Source organism: Sitodiplosis mosellana, unplaced genomic scaffold (genome assembly GCF_009176505.1).
Source record: "Sitodiplosis mosellana isolate CC-2019 unplaced genomic scaffold, AAFC_SMos_1.0 Smas_scaffold_20, whole genome shotgun sequence".
NCBI lineage: Eukaryota > Metazoa > Arthropoda > Insecta > Diptera > Cecidomyiidae > Sitodiplosis > Sitodiplosis mosellana.
The window spans coordinates 733,750-759,986 of record NW_022595262.1 but is presented as its reverse complement, the minus strand read 5'-3'; the positions used below and the strand labels follow the sequence as shown (position 1 = coordinate 759,986).

Here is a 26,237-nt window from a genome sequence, read left to right as displayed (position 1 = left end):
TCTCTCCGAAGTAGAAACTGTTGTTTCAAAATCTGAATTTCATCAAGTGTTGAAAATCAACGGTAAGTACACTAGTACATGCACAACTAGTGCATTGCATATTCAGGAAAAAGTCATGTAATTGTACATGTACAAAGTTGTTGAACCGCCGGACAAAAATGTCATAATCGGATTATATGTAATGAGAATAATTGCTGGCTGCAGTGATAAATATTTCTGCAGTGAGCGAATACAGAACACGTCCACGTCATGCAAATTCATAAATAACAATCGTTTCTACCTGTCATACGATTGAAGAGAGGCAGACATGAAAATCGATTGTAAAGAATTATTATGTGTTCCGAGAACCGATTTCATCAATTCTTTTTTTTCCGTTTCGTTCAAAATGTGTTTTTATGAAGAACACTAATCAGTTCAAGGCCTGGTATTGTCGACGTCTTTTTCTTCTTCTTATTGCGAAATTCTTTTTCATGTCATAGCACGCAAAGCAGCTTCTGTGTTTTCTTCAATGTGAAATATTTTTTGAACTTTAGAGTGGTAGAAGCTTCAATGCGTACTACGAAACAAGAAAGAATTTCACAATAAGATACCAAAAATAACAGGCTTTGAATCAAATATTTCGATCATAAATAACATAATCCACATAGTTTGCATTTCATGCAACACTATGATAACATTAAAATTGCTCAAATTCACTACAATCAAACCATTTCGAAAATACCGACCGCTTAGGTCATCATCATCTCAGCCGTTTTTTGTTCACTCAATGCGATTGCACAATGCACATTGTTGTGAAATTAAAAGTCGTAAAGAACGGTATTTTGTTTGGTTATGGAAGAGAATCCAATGTGAATATTTTAAATGCTGATTCTGACTCTGACTATTGTAATTATTTGGTTAAAAATCAAAGCCAGTAGTGCACGCTGCTCAAATTTTTCTCATCATTCTCTGTTTATTTGAGCATTATAAACATTTTCGAACTGTCCCTTTATCCTCTATTCTTTCCAAAGAGTTCGGCTACGGCTACGGCTATTACCAAATACATCGCATATAAACCATGCATAAAACACACCGATTCTCGTCTCAATATTTGCCTGTGTTAGTGCTCACATAATTTGGGTCTGTGTGCGATTTGTTGGTGTCGGCCTCGAATACATTGTGCGGCTGTGGTGATCTCCTGACATATCAATTGGCAATTGTGTGTGATGTGTCATTTGCACTGGTTGTATTGCTGAAAAAATCTCTGTTATTCAGCGCATCGTCGTGTTTTAACGAGAACGTATTGCCGCCAATCGATTGTCACCTAAACACGAGTGGAATTAGTACAGTTTCAGTTAGTGTAGAGAAATGGTTCAACACATGATTCGTTTTGTGTTGTGAAACATTGATTATATTTTTGTGTTCGTTTTGTGTGTCCGTTTAGTTTCAAAAAAAAATTATATACTGTTCTTTCAAAGTAAAGAACGTTTGTATTTTCAAGTAAACGACATGAGTTTGATACTTCACCAAGAAATGCGCAAATGGCGCAATAAATTGACGGATGTTTGTCGCCAATTTTTGGAGTTATCGCCTCCAGAGAGGCTGGATAATGGACATTTCAAGGAATATTTCATCAGAATGACATCGGATCGGTATGTGTGTCAAATATTCATACCACAGATACAATTTATATCGATATGAAACATTATTAGTTTTGATTGAATTTTTTCTTCAGCTTGAGGCGAACAACTGAACGATATGATTCGGAAAAATTCACGCGAAAAGAAAGATGCCGGCCCAACAAACATAGTGATGGAGCCAGTCAAATGATCGCCCATCTCGACCGAATCGAGCATGCGACACGAATTTTTCTGAATTCCGCCAACACCCAATTGGACAACGATTTCATGAGATATTTCTGCCGACAATCGGAAGAAAGGTTATATTTTACTTTGACATGTCGTGAAAAACGACTGAGATTTTTGCAAGATATTGGCGGTGTCAAATTTTGTCCCGCTCGCACTATCTGCTGTCTTGCCTTTTTCACGTACTAGCTATCATTAGTGCGATCGAATACACTATATGTCACCATCAAGATTTCTGTCGCACTTTGCTGTATAACAGTTATATCGCTATTTAATCAATTCTAAACATTTTTTTTATCTGAGTGAATTCCATAATGCAATGGAAAACACAAATATTGTCATTCAATACCATTTTGTATTACTGATTGACACAGAGTCAAGAAACTGTATCACTCTAATAATGCCAAGAGTATCCGATTTTGATCTTTTTCATTTGTTTTTTTTTCGTAGCATAAGCGAAGCCTACGACATATTTTCTTCAGCGCTGAAATATGGTGCTTATGGGACAAATGGAACGTCTAAAGATGAACAACATACTAACAAATTGACGAAAAGAATTGCAAATAAACGCAAGGCCAGTACAAGTTCCGTTGAGGAGGAAAACATGAAAGAGAAACGAAAAAAGACACACGCATCAAGTCAATCCTCTCGAGAAAGTCACAATTCGAAATTATTTTCGATAATGAAGAATTTCTTTGAAATTTGGCAAAGTGGACTGAAGTCGAGTATGCACTCAAAGGGATCAACAAAGAATGACAGAAAAAACAAAGAGAACGTATCTAAGCGGAGTATTGAGCAAAAACATAACAAAATAAACGAAACTGGTTTGTACCGTTACATTTTTAGCTTCCTATTTTCTCTAATTAGTTTATCTTTCTACTTAATCTAGGAGCTGGAACTAGTAAACAATCTCTGCACAGAACTTCGGGTAATAAGCGGCCAAAAGGTTTAGGACATGGTGAGTTTCATAGTGATTTGCATGAAATGACCAAATGCAGATTTTTTCAGTGTTGGACTTTGTTATTCGGTATCGTATTTCAGATCAAAAGAAGACTTCACGAGACGTCATCGACAAAGAACGGTCTAAAGATGTCCGATGTTCGACCGAAACAAGACATACCAAGGCCAATCGAACTGGTTCGTCAATTAAAATTGAATATATTTCAAATCTTTTAACGTGCCAATTTTGTGATCTATCTTTTTTGTTTAATCTAGGCACTGGAAGTAGTGAAAAGTCACTCAACAGGGCGTCGGGTGATGAGCGGCCAAAAGGTTCAGGGCGTGGTGAGTTTTACATCGATTTGTATAAACTGCCCGTATACTTCAGATTTCCAATTTTTCTCCCATTCAGAAAAATCCAAAGACTCACGCAAAGATGCAAAAACTGGACCTCTTCAGCTAAATAATAATCCATCAAATCCCAAGAGTTTACAATATGGTTGGTAAAATTGCGCAAGCCACAGTTCCCATTTTTTCAATTGACCAAAACATAAATCTTTTTAATGTTGGATTATGTTCTGCGTTCTCGTATTTCAGATCAAAAGAAGACTTCACGAGACGCCATTGTTAAAGAACGGTCGAAAGATGTCAGATGTACGAGCAACACAAGACACACCGAGGCCAATCGAACTGGTTTGTTACTTAAAATTGATCATATTTCTAATGTTTTAATGTGCCAATTTTGCATGTTTTAATGTGCGAGTTTTACATCGATTTGCATGAACTTTCCGCATAATTAAAGTTTCTTTGTCCCATTCAGAAAAATCCAAGGATTCACGAAATGGCGCAAATACTGAACATTTTCACCGAAACAAAAGTCCGTCAAAACAATCTGGTTGGTAAAATTTGCATATCTCTTTTCTTCAATTACCCCAGATGAAACATTTTTGTAACATTGGTTTTCGTTATTTGAAATTTAGACCCAAAAAAGACTTCACAAAATGGCATTAAACAGAAGGCTGGTGAAAAACAGTTCCACTCATTGAAACATTGTGAGTTTTTTTTCTTGTGAAGAGATTTTATGAACTAAATCTATTATTTTTGAATAAATCTCATGAAATTTCAGCCGAACCGACAAAGTCAGATAAGATCCGTGCAAAACCATCCGTTCAAAAGACAGTATTGGCACAGACGAGAACAACAAATTGTGGTTGGTTTCAGTTCATTTAAATTTTATACATTTCATCATTTTTTTAATATGAATTTTCATCTAATTCCAATTCAGCCGTGAAGCTTCAAGCCGGCAGTCTCGTCTACCATTGTTTTTATTGCAAAGATGCAAACGAGCCCACATTATTTCACAGTGAGAATGATCTGTACAGTCATTGGTTGTCCGCACACAACAGCTCAAGAACGCAGCCATTCCAATTTTATGCTGTCGAAACAGTCATTTGTTATCGATGTGGTGAGGTTGGAACGTTCGAAGAATTGACCAACCATTATTCACAAAGGCATCGGGATGAAGTGTTTGTTATTTTGAGAAAAGGAGCAGAAAAGTGTGCACTGTGTGATTACGGTGGCAAATGGATGAATATCCATTTTAAAGCGGAGCACCGTATTCAATCAAAACCCAAGCGTTTACAATCTGGTTGGTAAAATTTGATGATTTCGCTTTTTAATTACTCTAAATGAAACTTTTTTGTAGCGTTGGTTTTCTATATTTAAACCCGAATTTAGATCCGAATAAGACGTCAAGAGATGGTAACCGCCAGAATGAATCAATTTTCAATCCCGTGAAAATGTCGATGGACAGTCTGCATCAGCTCGGCATCACAAACAACACCAATGAAATTGATCATTTCTTTTGTTGCCAGCAACGTATCGAGCTGATTGATCTACTGGACCACATGCAACATCATGGCAATGTGTGTTCCATTTGCCACAGCTTCGAAGCAACGGACATGATCGAAATTTTGAAGCATATTCGAGAAGCTCACGGAGATAACGAGCCTGATATTCACTTGACGAACTTCGTAGAGTCACTCAGAAAAGAATTTTACGAAACGCAAGTCGTTTTCGCAAACGGACTCGTGTTATTTAACCGAAATTTGGTTGGCAGCCAACATGATCTCATTCACGATTTCATTGGATGCGTCAAAGAGTGGATCAATGTGCTGAAAATGGAATTTCAACAGGAAATTCAGAACAAATATATTCTGAAAGTTGTCTTTCCGTGGACGATTGGAGAAGACGTTAAATTGATATTTGGCAACCTGTACCGGGCGTTAGGTGTCAAAATCGACCAAACTCATGTAATGAGTGTTAAACGTACGGCATCCAAGAGAGCAATAGCAATCGAATGCAGATGTGCAAAGGTCAAGGAGGATATAATCAGACAATCATCTGTAAAGGGAATTACAGTGTCCGATCTTATTGACACCATATCAACGTACACATTTCCTCCAAACATGATCACTGCGGTTACATTCGAATAGATAAAACGACAAAACCAAAAGAATTATGTTTTATGCTTAGAAGCATTGAAATAACAAGATTAATTTTTTTCAAGATTTCCATAAGTATTTTCATACATTTTTTTATATTTTTGCATAAATATTTCCAAAGAAAATACGACATAATCGTTCCTTCAAATATGAAATTTGGAATAAATAATAGTAGTGACATATGAAAAGACAAAAAAAAATAGATTATCTCGGGCTATTGCATATCACAAAGAATTTCATAGGGGAATGTTGTAATCAGTGGACCACCTAAGCCTAATTTCGGCTATAATTTTTTTTCTATGAGGACTTATGTGGAGTTATATATACGGTTGAATATATTCAATAACTATAGTTATTGACATTGGCTAAAAGTTCTTTGCAACCGTACAAAGGGATATTGCAACTTTTTTGACCAGAAAAAACGCCATCTTACGTCGTGCCCGTAAATTATTTTACTGTACATTTCGATGGTAGAGCTTGAACAAAAGTTCAACACTATGCATAAACTTGGAAAGAGCTTGATAAACTTGATGAAATACATATATTTTATGGTAGTTGCAATACCCCTATGCAACCGTATTTTGTTATCTCCCCAAAAAAAATGTTTTGGTCATTTTTCTAAAGTGTTGATTATTGGCACCCTAAAATTTTGTAGTAATGAGACCACCTAAAAAAATGTCAAAAAATGAAATAAATGTCATAGAATACTTGTTTAGTAGATATTTATCGCATTTTCAAAGTTCTAGTGTATAGTTTGGGCGTCTGAAGCATCAAAATCCACGTCTTTTGGAAGGCATATTATTTACAGGTGAATTATTTTTTGGTCATATTTTCGTCATTCGGATGACCGGAAATTGTATACACTAATTGTATTTTATGCAGTGGTGTAACTAGAAATTTTTTTCGGGGGGGGGTTTTCAATTTTTCAGAAGTACTACTGTGTCCAAAAAGTAAGGTGACATTGCATTTATTTTGAAAATTCTTTATTTATTCTTCCAAATCAATTTCATCGCCTTCAAAGTAATCCCCTCCCGATACAATGCACTTATGCCAACGGATTTTCCAATCTTCGAAACAGTTGAAAAAGTCGACTTCAGGGATGGCCCTCAGCTCCGTCTTCGCTGCGGCTTCAATCTGCTCTATCGTCTCAAAACGGTGTCCCCGGAGCGGTCTTTTGAGCTTGTTGAACAGCCAGAAGTCGCACGGTGCCAAATCAGGTGAATACGGTGGTTGTGGAACGATATGAGTCGAGTTTTTGGCGAAATGTTCACGAAGAATGATCGCATTGTGAGACGATGCATTATCATGGTGCAAAAACCAAGAGTTGTCTTTCCACAATTCCGGCCTCTTTTGGCGGATAGCGTTACGCAAACGACGCATAACACTCAAATAATATTCCTTGTTGACTGTTTGACCCGGGGGAAGGAACTCATAATGCACAACACCCCGATAATCGAAGAAAACAGTCAACATGACCTTGATTTTTGAGCGACTTTGGCGCGGTTTTTTTGGTCTCGGCTCACCTTTGGCACGATATTCGCTCGATTGGTCGGTTGTTTCCGGGTCGTAAGCATAGATCCAAGTCTCGTCTCCAGTGATCATGCATTTCGTCTTGTCAATGTAGTCAGAAAGCATTGTTTCACACACGTCAACTCGACACCTTTTTTCCAAAAAATTCAATGATTTCGGTACCAGTCGAGATTTGACGCGTTTGAGGCCCAAAACATCCTTCAAAATGGTATTGACTGAGCCTTTCGATATGCCAATATCATCAGCAAGGTCTCTAATCGTTAATCGACGGTTTTCCAACACCAAATCTTTAATTTTTTGGACGTGAGCTTCGTCGGTTGAGGTTGATGGTCGCCCAGCACGCTCTTCGTCTTCGACACATTCACGGCCTGCTTGGAACTCACTATACCACTTGTAAACATTTTTTTTCGACATAGCCTCATCACCAAAGGCTTTCTGCACCATCCTCAACGAATCCGCAGCAGAAAATTGATTCCGCAAACAAAATTTAATGCAAATTCTTTGATCAACAAATTTCGACATCGCAAAAAACGAGAAATTCACTTTTAGCAGTCCACAAAACGAAGCGTATCTCAAACACTAATGAATATTTTGACGTGTAATTTGGCAGGGATGTCAAAGACAGTCCTACCAACCTAAAAATAAAAGGATTTTTTCAAATTCCCCAGCGCGCTAAATTTTAAATGCAATGTCACCTTACTTTTTGGACACAGTAGTATTAAAAAAAATGCAAGGGAGTCTTTCTGGGAATATTCGAATTGATGATTTTTGGGGATAAAACAAAAATCGTCTTAAAACAAACGAAAATCGTACTAAACTAGACAAAAATTTACAAACGTATTCTTTAACTTCGATTTCCAGAATGCTTAAATCAATTAAAATTGATTTAGTACACATATAGTCAAATGTGTTTTCGGAATCTTGTATGAAAATAGTCGTCTTCAGTCATTTCTCGAACAGTCGTTTAATTTTTGAGATATTGACTGAAGAATAAGTATCAGGCGACTGTAACTGAAGTCAACTACTGTCGTCTATTTCGTTCGATATAATCATTTTTAGTCAGCCAAAATGTCCCAAACTAAGCGACTGATTAATAGTCGATAAAATTTTACACAACGTTGGTCATATTCCTACCGAAGGAAATATTATTTGAAAGGCGAGCGAAGCGATCAAGTATAGTGAAATTCGATTTTTTCTTTGTTTTTTATAAAATTTTCTTTTGGACGATCTCATTTGGGGGGGGCTGAACCCCAAACCCCCCCTCTAGTTACGCCACTGATTTTATGACGTTGTTGCGGTGCAATCAAGTCAACACTACACTATACACGGGTTTTCGATCTCATTTTGATGTGGATAATGGATCTAACTAAAAAAAATTGAACATCAAAATTACTCCGAAATAATTTTAAATTATCGATATCATGGCCTGAGCTAACCAAAAAAAACAAAACTCTACTTGAAAAATACGATTTTCAAACTTGTTTCGGCCTTCGGCAAAATTCAATTTGTTATAAAAATGATTTTTTTTTTTACAATTTTTTTTAACAATGGGTTTTTGCACTCAAAAAAACTTGCGATATATGGAAATCGGCTGGGTGGCCCACTCATTAAGATGGCCCACTCATTACAACATTACCCTACAATTTATCGACAAATGATTTGTATGCAAACATAATCAGTGACAACAAATGAGAATTTCGTATGCAATTTATAAGATATCAGTCAAGTAACATGCGATTACCATAACAATTAAAATGGAATTGGTTAGCCAGCAGTGCCCCGATTGAACGTTCGGAAATTTCGTGAAAATTCTTGTGGATCCATATTTCGAGCGCGTTCGGGTGTTAGCTGACGTGGAGTCTCCGTTCGTTGGCTTCGGTTTCATGGCATTGGCAGTTTGCATGCTACCGCCTGATTGACTTGCATTACCACCATCAGCTCCATTTTGACCATCGTCAAAGTCATTGGGGTAGTCAAAGTTTGCTACCATTGAACCGTTTGATTTGTCGTTGCGTTGACTGTTTGTTCGCTGACGAACAGAAAAAGATATTTCAAATTTTCAGAAATCATTTTTACTTTTTGGAATTATCATACTGTAATAATCCGTATTCAGCATTAGTTATAATTTGATTATTCTAGAAAAACGAATTTAAATTTGGTTTACAGAATTCATCGCAACATTTTCTACTAGCTCTAAGTAAAAAAAAATGTCATGTAAAACCATTACAATCAATATTTTTGAATAAATCAGCATTCAATCCACAGAAAGTGGAGAAAAGAAATTATTTGAATAAAATTAATTAAATATTTGCGGCAAGTTCATCATGTCATTAATAGCATTGAAAATAGTTTGATTATTAAGCGCGTGATTTGACAGTTTACGGCCGAATAACATAAACTCTGTTACTGTTGCTGAATTGCCACGTACACAAGCGCAATCATCTCATCGCTTTTTTCATCTCTCCCTTTTCATCCCATCACTTGTCACATTTGACCGCTACTTGATAGGTTAGCTTGCGTTTCACGCGATTTTCTTTGTAGTTGTGTGCACTTGCCGCCACTTGTGTATGTGTATTTAGTCGTTGACAGCGCATCACTCTAGCAAATTTTCTAATCAATTCATTTCTAGTTGTCAAACACCGATAAATTCGTATGAAAATTTCATTGGAAACGACTTCAAAGTATAATAATTTTAACTAGAATTTGTTTGTTCGCCACATACTGATTAAGTGTTGAGATAGCCAGAAGACGCAATTCAACTCGGAGTGAAAACACATTGTTGGAATAAGCCAAAAAAAAAGAACCAATGTGAAACGTCATGTGAGTGTTTACGTCGATAAAATGTGTTACTACGCCATTCCAATCTGAATTTTATTTCAGTTTCATAGATTATAGTTGTTACGAATTTACGGATTTTGTTTCAGTTTCACGACTTAATTTTCATGTGAAAAATTGTTTTTTTCTTGTCCATATTTCAATTTGGACTGTTACAGTACGTTCAAACATTAACATATTTTGTTTCATAACTTTTCCTTGTGGCTCTTTTCTCCAATGTCTTTACAGACAATCAGGCAAAAATGGATGACAAACTACTTCAAGCTCGGGTGTATGAACATCTATCGAACACCAAATGGGATTTGCGAGCAGCACTCCAAAGATTTGATGAGACGGGCGTAAAGATAGATCGTCGTTTTCGGAGAGGTTTCAATTGTTATTATCTTGCATGACACTTATTATGTAGTAGCACACTTCCACTAAGTTTGTTATTGATGCATTTCTCTATTTTCAGATTTCATCAAGCAAACCACTGATTGGTAAGAGTTCTGTGATTCTCAATGTAGCAAGTAACCTTAAATTTACAAATACTGATCTGTCATTGGCAGTGTAATCGACACATGCGAACGATATTGGAACGAATGCAAGCAAAAACGGTCACGAAAAGAAGAAATCCCAGAGAAAGTGAGCCAAGTGATCGAGAAGAAAAGTGCAAAGAAACGTCAATCGTCGAAAGATAATACAATTGAAAATAGTTTTACACCGAACAATACCCCACCGATGTTACGAACGCATGAACGGGAAAATTCACCAGAAATGTTCAAACGACGCAAGACAAACGATGTGGTAGATTCGGGCGTTAGATTGAACATTTGTAAAACAGGTTAATCTCATTGCTCGCTTCGTTATTGATACATTAATCTAATCTGTCGTTGATCTTATTCGTTCATCCAACAGAAGTCACAATGACTGAGTCGAAGATAGAGCAACCGATGTTCTTTTTTTACTGTACCCACTGTTTGGATACTAATGAAACGAATGAACTGATTGGTGGCAGCATCGATGATGTGTATCAGCATTGGCGAACATCGCACCTCATTCACATTCCGTCGAAACCATTCCAATTCTACGTGGCTGAAATTGCAGTGTGTCGATTCGGTGATGCCATCGGTACGTACCGCGAATTATTGAAACATCAACAACAAGTACACACGAATGATCCGCTTGCAATCGTAAGTTATGACGATCGAAAGAAGTGCGGCATTTGTCAAGCGACAACCGAAGAGATGGTTGAGCACTTTGAAAAAGAGCACAAAGCGATCTTAAAAAAGGAGGTGCTCAACCCAATGCGATTGACTGACCAGAAACTTGATGAACTATTGAAAATCGAAATTCACAAGAAACGTCAATGCGGCCACTGTGCTGCCATTTTCGAAACTGAAGACGAGATTGACACGCATCATTCCATTGGGCATAAAAATATGGTAAAAATTTCCAAGCCATACACTGACTACAGAAGTCCATTTTTGATTTGCGGCTATTGTCACACCAATGTCGGTCGAGATGATTATTTTGGTCACATCAAGACACATCCATATGTATTTAGGTGTTGGAAATGCACATTTCAAACAAAAGACCTTGTGAATCTAGTCGTGCACGACAAATATGTACACGACAGAGACACACTGGATTATCATTGCTCGTGTTTCTCAAATTGGATTAAAACCCATTTCAACGATACGAAAATGGTGCTCCCCAATGGTTTGGTGCTCCAAAATTACAATTTGTTCGGAACGAAGTTCGATGACAGTAAGGTGTTTCAAGTGTTTGTCGATGGATTACTTGAACTGGTCAAAGTTAAATTTGCTTTGTTGATCAAAGACAAAACAATCGATGATGAGGTGAAAGAGGATGGTCAATTAACACCAGTTGAAGCCGAGGATGCCACTGCCTCGTTGGCTGAACTTAATAAACAAAACGAACTTGCCAACAATCTTATTGTAATCAAAATGCCACGACTCACGAATATGGATTTGCGCGCTATGTTTTTGAAACTGTGCGACAAGGTCAAAGTGAAAGTATCCGTTGATGATATCCAACAGATTCATCGGCGTGCACGCGAAGGTCGTGATACGCGCGATTGTCGAGAAGGTCGCGAAGGTCGAGACGATGATACAATTGTCTGTTTAAAAAGCCATGAATTGAAGGAAGAGATTAGGATCGCTGCTCAGAAGTACGCCATCTTCTCCGGAAATGTATTCGAACTGCAACCAGACCAGTGGAACAAACAAATGAAGGTGATTTCACACACAACACCATACTATTCCGATATGCTGGCTATTGCAAAAGATGCTCGTGCCAATCGAACCATTTTCAATTATGAACTGTCTAAATGTGGTCTTCATATCAAACGTTCGCCGACGAGTGATGATCGCATATTCATTTCGAAGACGGAACTACTAAATTTCATCAATCGATCGTGATGTGGATTGCCATCGGCCATGAAGCCATGCTTCAAACCATTCGCATAGTAGTACATAAGTCTTTTAAATTATTGTATCAAATTTTTATCATCTTTTCAACACAATAAATTCAAATGTATTTCGACCAATCGGAACAAATGAATACTATTTAATTTATTACACAATTTATAGATGTTTTTTTATGTTTTTGTTTCTTATGACATTTTTTTGCGATTTTTTAGACGATTCAGAATTTCAGCTTGCGCATATCTGATGGGGAAAAAACGAAATTTTTAATATCTGGTACGATTTTCGAAAGAACTGCCATTCGTTGTCCGAAAAATTGCAACGTTTCGAACTGCTGTCAACTTCAGTTTGTAAAGTAAAGTATGAAGTCATCACATTTTACTGCACAATAAACAGTATTCTCATTGCTTCATCCGCATTCTCGTCCTATTGACGACATATTCATTGTAAGATAAATTCAATGTTAACATTATAGTTTTAAGCATCGATTGAAAATATTTTTGTTATTTCTACAGACAAGTTTTGACTTTGAGTTACATCTTAAACGTAAAAGTTCAACCAATGCGAGAAAATGTCAAAATGGATACACGACAGTCACCACACCAAAATGGGCCACCATCCAAAGCAGGAAAAGTGGACGATCAACCAAATGATGTTGTCGCCACCGACGCTACCACCACCACCACCACCCATTTTCAACCTCGTCGACGATTGTTGCTTCGCCATTTTCGATTGGCTGCCACGTGAATACCTCAACGCATTCGGCCAAACGTGCAAATGGGCACAACGCGTAGCCGCTGACTTCCACAAAATAAAACATTCGGCAATGGATTGTGAGGTTCATTCATTGATTGATATTTTCGGTCCTGATGTCCTTGATCTCGAAAATGCAGAAAAAATACGCTGTAAAGGTAAACACTTGAAACCATACCGCCACATCAAATCATACTGCAATCCTGAACTGATCAAACAAATTCATTTGGAATTTACCACACTATCGAGAAAGAAAATCAGTCGTCTCCAGAAGTGTTTGCCCACTGTGGAACGTTTGAAGATGATTAATTGTACAGTCAATGGCGATTTCTACAAGTTCCTCAAATTTTGTACAAAGCACCTTCAAGCTTTGTATTCGCAATGAATATGGTCGGTCCGATATTTTCATTGGGACTGACAGTGGATGGTTGACTCGAAAGTACCCGACACTCGAATATTTGGAACTGATTGGTCGAAATTCACCAGAAGATGATGGGCTGAAAACATCCTTTGTACAAAATCCGAACGTTCAAAGCTTCGCCACTACCTCTACAACTCTTCTGAAGAATTAGGACATGTTCAGAACGGCAGACATCACATTGGATACGCTGGCGATTCGGTTTGATGAGGATACTAGCACGGGCATTTGTGACAGCTTGAACACTCTTCATGAACGTGGTGTCTTTAAGCAACTCCACTGGTATACCAAGTATTGTTATAAATTTGTTGCCTCATTGCATGCGCTGGAAAAATTGACAGTTTCTTATTGGAGTGCTACCGTTTCATCATTTTTGGTGAAGATCAAAGAATTGAGCATCAAATCTCTTAACGGATCAGACATGGAAACCACTCCCCGTAATCTGGTGAGCCTCGAACGTGCTTATCTCCGTGAACCAACCGTCGAAGCAGTTTTATCGTTCATTCGTCATTCAGCAAAATTGAAGAAAATCAAAGTCGAGCGTAGTTTTCAAATACCAGAAAGCACTGAATATGGCCTTGATCTTGCCACATGGAGCAAGGAGCGTGGAAAATTGATTGGCGCCCGAAAAGTAACGATTTATGTTGAAGAAGACGTTTACTTGGCAACAAAATGGGCAACGAACAAAACTGATTTCAATTTGATCGAGCTGCAACGCAATGATTCATACGATTGGGATGAATATTTCATTTATTAAGCATTTACTAAATACCATTTTCAAAATGTCTCTAACCCATATCAGCTTTTAAGAAGACAATTCTAGGCTTTTGTTACGAAGACACCATTTTTCTAAGCTATAAATAAAACAAGAATGGATAAATTGATATCATATGACAGAAATGGGTAAACGTATGACAAGAAATTGGAAAACGTATGACAGAAAATGGGAAAACGTATGACAAAAATGGGAAAACGTATGACAAAAATGGGTGGAAACGTATGACAAAAAATGGGAAATCGTATGTCAACAAATTGGAAAACGTATGACAGAAATAGGAAATCGTATGACAGAAAATAGGAATAAGTATGACAACGTTGAAAAATGTATTTCTAACAAAAAAAAAAGATCTGATTGACATAAAAGACAAATTAAAATGTTCGAAACTCCTTGAAATGAGAAATTCTTTGTGAACGTTACTCTCTTTTGCAATGTTGAAGTGAAAAAGTACATATTTATATACAGTGCTTGTAGTACACTTGCTAGCACCAGTTAGTGTCTCGGTGCCATTAATGTACATGATAAATGGGACCTGTGGAAAGTTGCTGTAACGTCGCGAAATACGTCGAACATTTGCAAGTAGGATTGTGATAGGTCATCTTACTGTGTGCGAATTCATTCATTAGATTGTTTATTTGTTTTCGTATCAAGTATCATATATATAAAAACTCAAAGGAGCCATATCATTTTCGTGTGTATGTAATTCAGCGACTACAGTTGAACGCACACCCCATCAATTGGTGTCTAAAACTTAAAATGAACACAAGAGGGACAAGGAAGATAGTCAGAATGAAAGAAGACAATAAAATGGTACACATCATAGGATTGAAGGTCCTATGATGTGTACCATTTTATTGCCTTTTTTCATTCTGACTCCCCAAATGGCGTGTTAGAAAGAGATGGAGAATCCTTCTTCAGTTGCGGAAACCCAGGCAGGGTATATCCCAGACAAAATAATACGCCGCGCGATTTCTGCTCCACCAGTATTATTTTGTCTGGGATATACCCTGCCTGGGTTTCCGTGCGCTACGCGCGCGGAATCAAACCTTTCTTTCATCTCAAAACTTATTTATTTAATTATTAAATTAATTACGAATAATATTTATTTCAAATCTAATGTTGAAGGCAGTTGATACAAATTCTTTTTAACTACATTCGCTTTTTTTAATCGATGAATAATAGATAACAGCCTTTAATTCTATCCGCTCTCGCTCCGAACAAGCAACCGACAATAAAAAAGAAAAGAGTCAGTAGGGATAAGAGCGATAAAAAGCATGTTTTATACGTAAAAAATACGTTTGATATCAATTCTTAATATCTATGAGATTGAGAGCCGCATATGTATTTTGGCCGACTTAAATTTTGATAAATTAGAGTATGTTTCACTCGTAATTTGTTGAGATTTTCATTTTAATGACAAAAAAAGTCGATTTGATGTCTTCGTAAAAATTGTTGCTCACCAGCAATTGAAAACATTCTCTACTTTTTTCAATACAAAGTCTATGAAAAATACTCAATCTTTGATATTTAGAGAAAGAGATAAAGAGAAAATTTTCTGTTGGGACCACTAAAAATACCGTTTTTTAATTCTTTTATCAATTGTCATACGATTTCCCATTTTCTGTCATATATTTTCCTATTTCTGTCATACGTTTTCCGATTTGCTGTCATACGATTTCCCATTTTTTGTCATACGTTTCCACCCATTTTTGTCATACGTTTTCCCATTTTCTGTCATACGTTTTCCCATTTCTTGTCATACGTTTTCCCATTCTTGTCATACGTTATCCCCTCACCCAACAAGAATATTCGTTGATGAAATGATACACATGTTTTATTTAAATATTCAAATGTTTTTTGTTCGACTTTACAGCCAACTTCAGTTCATTACCAGCTAAGATGGATTTGGCGCGCATCAAACAACAAAGTGTCATTGTTTAATGTCAGTTTATTTCACAACAAATTTGATACTCGCACCGCGACTGTCTATTCAACATTGAAACCAAAGTAAGAAACTAAATTAAATATTTATTGTTTCATAAACAAATGAGTACTTTCTGAAAAATATTTGATTATTTTCTTGGCAAACGTATTTACCGTCTAAAAATCGGACTGCATTTCAATAATTGTCCAAAGTTCAATTTTCCAGTGTGTGTCGAACAAACGACAGTCCAATTTTTATTGTGCAACATCAAAAACATTTCAATAAATATACTTGATTGCTGAATAACGTCCAATCGTAGTAAGAAAGAACGCATTTTGAAATTCGAAAAATCAACATTCCAAACTGCTGTCAATTTCTGTTCGTAAAGTAGAACTCACAATATATCAAGAGTCATCACATTTTACTATGCAACATCATTCTCATTGCTTCATTCATTTTGCTGACGATATTTACTGTAAGATAAATTCAATACTTTCATTAGAATTGTAAGCTATTTCAACAAATAATCGATTGATGAATTTATCGTTAATTTGTACAAACAACATTCAACCTTGGATTGCGTTATCTTGCCACATCGAACAAGGAACGTGAAAAATTAATTGGAGCTCAAAGAGTCACCATTTATGTTCCAGAAAACGTTTGCTAGGCAACAAAGTGGGCAATAAATAAAACGGAATCCAATTTGATCGAGTTGAAACGTTAACATTCGTATGATTGGGACAATGGGACAATAATTTCGGAATATGTTTGCTTTGAGAATATATGATCATTTTTTATAGAAAAAATTATAATTCTCTACAATACAATATATGTATGCTATTGACTCCAAAACAAATGAATGAGAAAACAACAAAATATTTAAAAATATTTGAAAAATTGTGATCAACTTCAGTCTATTGACAAAAGCTCCAAAGTCGAAATGCCATCCTAGTATTATTTTACAACAACTCGTTCATACGTTCATAAACGTCATTTGTATACAAAAATACAATAAAATACTAAGTTCCATTTACTGGCATAGGTTTTCTTCACAAATCTCGCCTTTTCTTCTAGACAATCGAATTGAATCTCAATAATTGTTGTACAACTCAAAAATCAAGGCCAATCACAAGTGTAACTCTTGATTTCTATTGCGAAATAGCACTCACATTGCATAATTGGAAGTTACATATTGCTGATACTGAATCAATAGAAGGTAAGAGTAGTGTCGATAGAAAATTGACAAAATAAATTGCAAATTTTAATCATTCAACTCGAAATTTTGCATGTGTTCTAGCCAAGCTCAAACAAGTCATCGTCAAAATGAATACACGGAAGTTAGCTGATGAGAATGGGCCAAAATCCAAAGCGAAAAAGTTGGACGATCAACAGAATGCTTCTGCTGTTGATTGCACCATCGAAGAGCTCACACCATCTATTTTCAAGCTGGTCGATGATTGCTGCTATTCAATTTTCGATTGGCTCACATTGAAAGACCTACGCTCATTTGGTCAAACATGCAAATGGGCACAACGAGTTGCGGCAAATTTCTTCAAAATGAACTATTCGTTAATACAGTTAAACAACAAGCCTGACGTCTTTGATCTCGAAAATGTACAAAAATTATACATAAATAGCCATCGCTTTGAACCTTATCAGACGATTGAACGGCATTGCAATCAGCCGATCACGGAAATTCTATTGGGAGCAATAACAATATCCACAGCGAAAGTCAATTGTCTCAAAAAGGTGTTGCAGACTGTCGAACGTGTGAAAATTGAAGGTTGTGCAATCCACGACGATTTCTACAGGAATTTTCTCAAATTATGTACAAATTTGAAGGTACTTTGTGTACGCACAGATCCCTGTGATTACCTCCACAATCCCAATGGCGATCACATTTTGATTGGTGCTGACAATGGATGGTTGACTCGAAAGTACCCAACGCTCCAACATCTTGAATTATCACATCGAAATGCGCTTAAAATCGATCAGCTGAAGGAATTCTTTGTACAAAATCCGAACGTTCGCAGCTTCGCCACTAATTCTACACTTTTTCTTGAGAATTGGGACTTGTTCAGAATGACAAACATAAAATTGGATGCACTGGCGGTCCGATTTGATAGGAAACAATTGACGGAAATTTATGACAATTTGAACACTCTTCATTATCATGGTGTTTATCAACGGTTGCATTGGTATGCCGAGCAAGTATCTGATGAAATGACGTCATTAAATGGACTGGAAAAATTGGCGGTCCAGTTTTGGAGTGCCAAGGAATGTAATATTGTGTCATCACTTTTGGTCAACATCACAGAATTAAGTATCAACCGAATCTTTGACGATTCGTGCATGGAAATCACAGCTCGTAATCTCGTGAACCTCGAACGTGTTTATCTTGGTAATCCAAAATTCGAAGCAATTCTGTCGTTTCTTCGTCATTCAACGAAATTGAAGAAGATGAAGATTGGTTTTGGCTACAAATTGTGGAATTGCATAAAATACTCGAAGAAAATTGTTCTTGATCTCGCGGCATGGAACAAGGAGCGTGAAAAATTAATTGGAGCACGAAAAGTGACGTGTACTTGGCAACAAAGTGGGCAACCAACAAAACTGACTACAGTTTAATCGACTTGAAACGCAAGCATTCTTACGATTGGAACACAGATTTTGACTACTATTCTTTTGTTGCAAAGATGTAGATTTATACAGACACAGGATTTATCATAGCTATCAATTTAAGGCTTATAAAAGAACGAGTTATTCCATAAATTCCATTAAAGCGAACAATTAAGTTTTCGAAAGAAAAATTCATATTTCTAACCTAATAAATAAACGAAAAAAATGGTTGTCAACAACATTTGTAAAATCTTCTATTTCAGAAAGTGCGGGAATTTTCTGTTTTCAAATTTACAGCTAACTTCAGTTCAAGACAGCTAACCTCAACTTGGCGAACAATAAAGTCGAAATGTCATACTCATTTTATTTCATCACAACTTCGGCGCTTGTGTCACGTTCATCGACGTCTATTCAACAGAAAAATCTTGTCTAGTGCTATATAGTTCATGAATATCTTAATTACCTCTAGAGAATTGAATTGATCAATCGAAGGTGTATGTAGAGCTAGGGTGTTCAGGTTTGGGGAGTCAAATAAGAATATATGATTTCTACGCAGATTTCGGCCCAAAAAATCGGAATCAAACAATAAATCGTCCTTCATTGCTAATAAATTTGGAATTTCACCGAAATATAACCGTTTTTATGTGTTAGTACTAATTGACTCTTTGTAGCTCAAATTGTCTAATGTTCTAAAAATTAGCAATGTGAACCGATCCGTATGGCATTTGACATTCACTTCAGCAGTTTTCGAAATGTCACAGACGCCGCATCATTCATTCCGAGAAAACATACAGCGTTGTGAACACGAAGTCAACAAATTGAAACTCTTACATTTTATCTTACAATTTAAACTGGAAATTTACATTGCAATTTAATTTATCTACGATTTTGCTGGTATTTCATTTCGTTTTATTTTCGATTTACGTGCGTTTTGTATCGATTTGATCCGGAGTTCACATTGAATTCAAGTCGCCAAAGTGTAAGTAAACTTGATCATTTCAATCTCTTCTTCTTATTGTGGAATTCATTTTAAAAACGTTTTATAAGCATTTATAACGTGAAATATATTGAACATATCAACAGTAATATTAGATTCCATGTACAAAAGTAATGAATTTCACAATAATTCTGCAGTACATAGTTCTGTTACATGTGATGGTGAAATACGTGTGATGGTGAAATTCATTTTATGCAATGAATTGAGTCCATTGTTCGGAGAAGAGAAACAGTTAATCGATTACTGTTCGAACTCAAATTGAATCAATGCCATTGTTATCAAACCGAAGTCATTTTTGTGTGTCTCATTCTGTTGTCATTTTCAAACTAAATCGAATTTAAGTTTCAATATTATTCGTTTTCAAACTAAATCGAATGTGTGTTTTTTTTCTTTCAGTAGGACAATGGCGAATCGTTTCAAGCCATCAATACCAGCGGGGGGAGAGACGAAAGATGAAATTACGACGATCAAATGTGCGCTAAAGACAATCATTCGCCCACAATACCAGCAAGCATTGATGAGCAAAATAACGGATCTGAGTTTGCAAGCCACTTCCATTTGTGTTTTGGGCTCATTGCTGTTCTTGTTTGAGGTGCAAAAGGCGTTCGAATATAGGCGTCGAGAACAATAATTTCGCATTGTTTGGTGGAAGTGGAGAAGATAAGATCAAACTCTGCTTTGAACAAGTGCTATGGCACAACAATCAGCCATCAAAACCGAAGTCAAGGTATAAACCAAGCGGAACAAAGCCACGAGGACCACGAGCAGAGCTGCCACGTATCGATCCTGAATTCAAGGCAATTGTCGAAGGTCTTGACGACTATCATCGTATCGATTGGCCCAACAACAAAGATTTCTGCAATGGCCTTAAGCATTTGAGCAATCAGTACACAGATAACGTGGTCACCAATCTTGAAACGCATGCTAACAAACACATCACCCAGTACTTGGTACTGAAAGTGTTTGAATTGAACTCAAACTTGGAAGAGGATGGAGAGAAATTTTTGCCAAGTGACATCGAAAATGTTGTCAAGTTGATCATCAAGCAAAAAGATATCAAAGTGCCAAGTCGCGATCCAAACAAACTTGTACGGTGTGAGGTGTTGTATGATATCGTGAGAGATTGCAATGTGTTCCCAGAAATCGATCTGCATGACCTTACAACTGACCCAAAACATTGGTATAAGGCCATGCCAATGTACCTATCCATGCAGCGCGAGATAGAAGAGTACAATTCGGAGTGGCCACATCAGCGCCGACCCAAACGCAAGAAGAGAAAGCGAAAAAAGACAAAAGGAAAATGGAAACGCAAGCGCAGCCAAATGCTCGACAACCCAGATTTTCGGCCATTCATCCGAAATTTAGTAGTGGTGCCGATGTGTGATTTCCGGCGTACGCACTTCAGAATCGATTGTTCATCCATGCACCAGGTGTTGTCTTCGCAAAAATTGCTACCGAAAGTGGAAATCGAGAATAAAAAAGGAACAACAAGCACGAAAACGATTCAACAAAAGGATTTCAATCGGGACAGAGATTATTGGTGGAATCAGTATTTTTACATGCGAAAAATTCGACGATTCGTGCGTGCCAAAAAGCAGTTTGACTATTCCATAAACACCGATGGAATCTCTGTGTCTCTCCAGTACTCGGCCAAAAAGAAGACAGCCAACAAAGAAATCGACCAAAAATCTCGCATCATTCAGAAGATTGAGGATGGCACAATCAAAAATTTTTCGGGCGTTGATACAGGTGTGCGAAGTTGGAATACCACAACAACACACGACATTGAAACTGGCAAAGAAGTAAGTTTTGTATACATTTGAATAAGTTGTGTGTATTTTAATAGAAAATGCTTAAGTGCCAAAACTCAATAACTATACCTTTTTTTCTATTTATTTTTTCAGACCAACTTTGTAATGTCGAGCAAGCAATTCCACTGGCAAACAGGTCAAAAGGTGCGAAATGCCAAAGCAGCGCGATGGACCAAAAATTTCGTCGAAATGGAGCGCGCAGACAGAGAAAACCGTGATCTGTATCCAGTGATGCCGTCGCCAAAAGGGTCAATGTGGCTGAACTACATCAAACACCGAGTCAAGATGATGAAGCATGGAATCTGCGCTTACTCGACTGCCAAATACACTCGACTCGCCTTGGACAAACACATCAAGAGCAGTAGTGTTGTCGACGAATGGGTGAATAAGGTGACCGATAAGAAACCGACTCTGTTCTTTTTTGGTGCTGATGGCGAAATACCACCTGATACCGCCGAATAAGTATCAAGAAGCACGTGCGGTGCCCAGGGGTGCGTAAGACTTTGAGGTCAATAAAGAAGCGCCGAGATTGTTTCATACAATTGGTGGACGAATGGGGAACATCTCAAACCGACGCAAGATGTATGAATCGATTCCAAAACCAGAACAAAGCGGCCAGATTCAAGAAATGCCGATGCGTACCCGACGCCAGAACATTGCTGCCAACGAAAATTGTGTCAAAGTTGGGCAAAACGGATCTATCGATCTACCGACAGTTGCAACGCGCCATGAACGAAGAAGCATTGGTAGGAGACGAGCGTTTATTCCCAAAAGTAAAATGTTACTACAAAAACTGGCGATTAAACCTCGAATGCTCTGTGATTTGGCATCGTGACGTCGTGGCTGCTAAGAACATTCTACTGAAAGGTAAGGCTAATTGACGCACAATTTCGATTGAATGATTTTTTAAGAAGTTTCATTTGTTTAATTGTTCAGGACTATGGACATTACTGGGACTTCAGATACCAGAGGCGATCAATAGGTATTGGCGCGAAGCTGCTGAAGCAGCCGCTGCTGTTGCCGCTGCTGCTGCCGCTAGAGCAACCGCTGAAGCAGCCGCTGCTGCTGCCGCCATCGTGGATAATGATGTAGAAATGTTCGAGTACGACCAGCAGCCAGCTGATCATGCTGTCTAATCAGCACATTGCAAACAAAAAAAAAACAAATGTAACATTAGTTATTAAAGGCTATCCCGATCATGTGGGATAGTTGCGTTGAAGCAAGTTGACTCCCCATCTGGTTGATGTTAACTGCGCAGGAGTACTCTAGTGGGTCGTTTAGGTAAGCATTATTCGATTTTGCAAAGAGTTTTTTTTTCTTCTGGAAGTGTTGTATAACGCTCTATTAATGCTACCAGTTGACATAAAATTGGCTTCTCTTTAAATTTATGCTATTCATTCTTCTTTTTCAGATTAGCTGAACACCCTAATGTAGACTAAACGGCTGTACAATTTTCATTGAGCCGCAACTTGTTCACCAATAGCATTATAATATTGCTGACATTGCTGACAATCAGTAATTAATAACCGTTAGATGCGATTGGCGCAAGATTTTGGCGGACATACATTGGACTTACTTATACTAGACTTATTCATATTAGACTTACTTATATTGGACCTATTTATATTCGACATATGTTCGACTTAAATTAAGTCTTAATATAAGTCTTAACGTAGGTCCGCCCGAATCTTGCGTCGCTCGTACCTAACGGTTATTGAAAAAACTGACTTACATTAGATTTACATTGACCAATGACTTACATTGAAAAGATGAACCCATAAACAAAAAATTTAAATCCAATTTAATTTAAGTCTAATATAATTTAAGTCTAACATAATATAAGTCTAATAAAATTCAAGTCCAATTTAATATAAGTCTAATAATATTTAAGTCTATTAAATTAAGTCAATTTTTATAGCACTAGACAAGACAAGACACAATTCAAGGATTAACTTCGATTTTTCTGTTGAATAGACGTCGATGAACGTGACACAAGCGCCGAAGTTGTTGTGAAATAAAATGAGTATGACATTTCGACTTTGTTGTTCGTCAAGTTGAGGTTAGCTGTCTTGAACTGAAGTTAGCTGTAAATTTTAAAACAGAAAATTCCCGCACTTTTCGAAATAAAAGATTTCATAAATGTTGTTGACAACCATTTTTTTCGTTTATTTATTAGGTTAGAAATATTATCAATTTGCTCGGCCACTGGACAGTTGTTCATATTCTACACGATCTCACATTTTGGAGCGACGGTTTTTTCCATTATAATGACTCTTCGGCAGGTAAATGTCAACTATTTATGGGAGTTTTCTTAAATTTTTGTTGAAAATTTGTTGTCTATTTCATCTATATCTCTGCAAAAAAACGCAACTTTTCCTCCAGTCATCCACTTATCATCTCTTTCTTCTCCTTCTCATTTTAGGCCGTTGCAGTCTTATTATCATGCATCATGTATGGGCATTACATTTCGGCTGTCGGCATCTTTGGCGTAATGATTATATTTTCGGCGTTATTTTTGCAAATTTATTGTAAACAACGCTTGGGAATGCTGCGTCGCAAAACCGAAGCCAATGAATCATTGCTCAGCCTAAGCGAGCGCAGAGCAAACGTTTAAAGCCAGTGATATCGTTACCAACCAGTTTGAACATATTCGATGTGAACCAAAGCAAATTTCAACCACTCCTGCTTTCAGTGTTATACAAGCGTTAATGCGCCAGCGCGAGTTCAATTGCATATGTACTTAAAGCCAGCTGTAGATGGATTTTTGAATATAAGTGTCTATAAAGTTGTATGATTGATAAGCCACAATTTATATTTTGGACGAACAAGTTTTTTATTTTAGTTGAACAATTTAGACATTTTGAGCAAATCATGATAAATATTCACGCAACAAATAAATATCTCCCGCCTGTCGATGCAAGCAAGAAATGATCTACACAAAGAAAATTTACTCAATAAAGCTATTTATTTAAGTTTCACTTCAGATTTGCACAATATTCCTAGTTTGTGATTGACGAAATGCCTTTGAGGCTCAGCGTTTGTTCTTTTGATGGTAATTTTGGAACGCTTTTAGGCATTCTTCGGTATTTTTCAAATTCGTTTGGTATTTTCAAGGTCAAGTTCAAACAATTTTTCTATTGTCAGTTGATTCTTTGGCCAAAAAATAAATAAATCAAAAATCACAATTTCTCCTAAAAAAACCATGAAAATAATCCCTTATCCAACGTAGTTAGTTGTTTGTGAACATTTTCCATATTGGAATGATCAAAAACATCGCACGTCAACAAGCACGCGAAGCAGAATCAGTGTGAAAACATAAACTTTCTATGATAATTAAACGATCTCCCTTTCAACTTTTTTTCCTTTTGATAAAATGAAAAGTAAGTGTTCGCTTTGTTTTAATGAAAATATGCCTTTTTGTAAAATTGTTGAAAAGTCTTGGAAGGTTGTGCTGGCTCCATTTTTTCTTAAGAAACTCTACGGAATTTAGAAAAGGAAACACACTTAAATGTTCAGCCAAAAACTGATGCGCACTTGATTCATTGATAGTTCACTTGATTATACGCATTTTGGCAGCAACCGACAATTGTTTCGTTAATTTCGTTATATAAACAAAATATTAAGAAAGAGATTCAATTTCGAATGCAATACGAAATCAGAAAAGTAACGAAAATTAATGTAAAAATATTTTTAACACTATAAATCAATGAATTTTCAAGTATTTTGGATCATTGCATTATTTGCATATTTTCATTAAGGGCATTCTAAATTACTCTTTTTATATTTTTTTTTTCTTTCTAAAAATAGAATCACCACATTTCATACCAAATCAATACATACACATCGCAATCAAAATCAAGTCCAAAAAAATTAATCAACAAAAGGTCAACAATGAAAATCCAAGGAGCTATTAGCTTCGGTCATACCATTGAATACTAACCCTTTTAAGACTTAAAGCAATCAATTAAAAATAAAACATACAAAAAGTAATAATATTCAATTTTATTTCACATTTTTTATTCATACATGAATCAACTTAAAAACCTAAACTACAACTAAATTATTTCTTTTCCTTATCAAAAATTATATTTTGTTCAAGTATATTTTTTCCATTCACTATTAAAACTATATTTTTCATTTTCATTTTAATGTCTCCCTTCTAATTTCTTAAACGATACCAACAATTGGCTTCGATTCCAATAAAATTCCAAAAATCCAATCATATTTATCTTCAAATGTTAAACAATCAGCAGCTTTTCGATCCATAGGATTTTCACCGGCATATATAATATCGGCACAAAATACCATAGACCATGCAGCTGAATGAAACAAACTGTCTTCAACGACGACATGGTATTGAATTTGAAGTGAAACAACAAATGCGTACAATTTACGAATAATTGATTCTAAATGTTGCAAATTTTTTTTTATCAAACAAAATCAAATTGCTAGACAAATACACGTGTACAATATGATTTTTACTTTCAAAATGAACAACAACATATGACAAATCTCCATTTTGAATGATTTGTATATCATCGGTTCGAAAAGTTTTGACGACAGTACATAATGACGGATTTAAAACATTCAAATATGCAATAGCACGCATATTAAATGTTTTAAATTGTTGATTAATCAAACAAATAAATTTATCCACCAATTGATTTGGTAAATGTACGTTAAATTTTACAATAGCATCATTCAATTCACGACGATTTGTATAAAATTCAAAAGCATCGTTGAATGAACGTTTTTCAAGAAATCTAAAATAACATTCACCATCTTTCAATTCAGAACACAATTCGTCACGCGTATAAGAATCTAAAAACTTTAAAAACGAATCAACAAATACTTCA

The 26,237-nt window shown here is 36.4% G+C and overlaps 4 protein-coding genes and 1 long non-coding RNA gene across 7 annotated transcripts; all 5 read left to right on the top strand.

Moving 5' to 3' along the window:
* Positions 1–757: 757 nt before the first annotated feature.
* On the top strand, positions 758–6,007 carry LOC129568537 (uncharacterized). 2 transcript variants are annotated; one of them, XM_055446534.1, is made up of 13 exons: positions 758–1,631; positions 1,715–1,918; positions 2,295–2,668; positions 2,734–2,802; positions 2,886–2,981; positions 3,060–3,128; positions 3,196–3,282; positions 3,381–3,476; positions 3,604–3,678; positions 3,764–3,835; positions 3,910–3,993; positions 4,069–4,431; positions 4,521–6,007. In XM_055446534.1, the coding sequence occupies exons 1-13, from the start codon at positions 1,489–1,491 to the stop codon at positions 5,276–5,278; spliced, it is 2,490 nt and encodes an 829-aa protein (XP_055302509.1). In that variant the 5' UTR covers positions 758–1,488; the 3' UTR covers positions 5,279–6,007. The 2 variants fall into 2 exon arrangements, with proteins under 2 accessions (XP_055302509.1, XP_055302510.1); XM_055446535.1 differs by having other exon boundaries at positions 1,126–1,631; positions 4,489–6,007.
* Positions 6,008–9,205: 3,198 nt separating this feature from the next.
* On the top strand, positions 9,206–12,213 carry LOC129568536 (uncharacterized). The gene is made up of 5 exons (XM_055446533.1): positions 9,206–9,637; positions 9,881–10,018; positions 10,107–10,131; positions 10,201–10,475; positions 10,550–12,213. The coding sequence occupies exons 2-5, from the start codon at positions 9,895–9,897 to the stop codon at positions 12,073–12,075; spliced, it is 1,950 nt and encodes a 649-aa protein (XP_055302508.1). The 5' UTR covers positions 9,206–9,637; positions 9,881–9,894; the 3' UTR covers positions 12,076–12,213.
* A 3,756-nt stretch (positions 12,214–15,969) lies between these two features.
* LOC129568518 (uncharacterized) lies at positions 15,970–18,814 on the top strand. Of its 2 annotated transcripts, none has more exons than XM_055446503.1 (3): positions 15,970–16,037; positions 17,029–17,170; positions 17,252–18,814. In XM_055446503.1, exon 3 carries the CDS (start codon positions 17,278–17,280, stop codon positions 18,580–18,582), a length of 1,305 nt encoding a protein of 434 aa, XP_055302478.1. In that variant the 5' UTR covers positions 15,970–16,037; positions 17,029–17,170; positions 17,252–17,277; the 3' UTR covers positions 18,583–18,814. The 2 variants fall into 2 exon arrangements, with proteins under 2 accessions (XP_055302478.1, XP_055302479.1); XM_055446504.1 differs by having other exon boundaries at positions 15,970–16,429; positions 16,559–17,170.
* A 386-nt stretch (positions 18,815–19,200) lies between these two features.
* LOC129568519 (uncharacterized) lies at positions 19,201–21,945 on the top strand. The gene is made up of 3 exons (XM_055446505.1): positions 19,201–19,552; positions 19,967–21,372; positions 21,475–21,945. The coding sequence occupies exons 2-3, from the start codon at positions 20,761–20,763 to the stop codon at positions 21,841–21,843; spliced, it is 981 nt and encodes a 326-aa protein (XP_055302480.1). The 5' UTR covers positions 19,201–19,552; positions 19,967–20,760; the 3' UTR covers positions 21,844–21,945.
* A 1,290-nt stretch (positions 21,946–23,235) lies between these two features.
* LOC129568520 (uncharacterized) lies at positions 23,236–24,191 on the top strand. Its single transcript, XR_008687952.1, has 3 exons — positions 23,236–23,440; positions 23,558–23,663; positions 23,804–24,191. It is a non-coding gene; the product is annotated as an uncharacterized LOC129568520 (long non-coding RNA).
* The last annotated feature ends 2,046 nt before the right edge of the window (positions 24,192–26,237 follow it).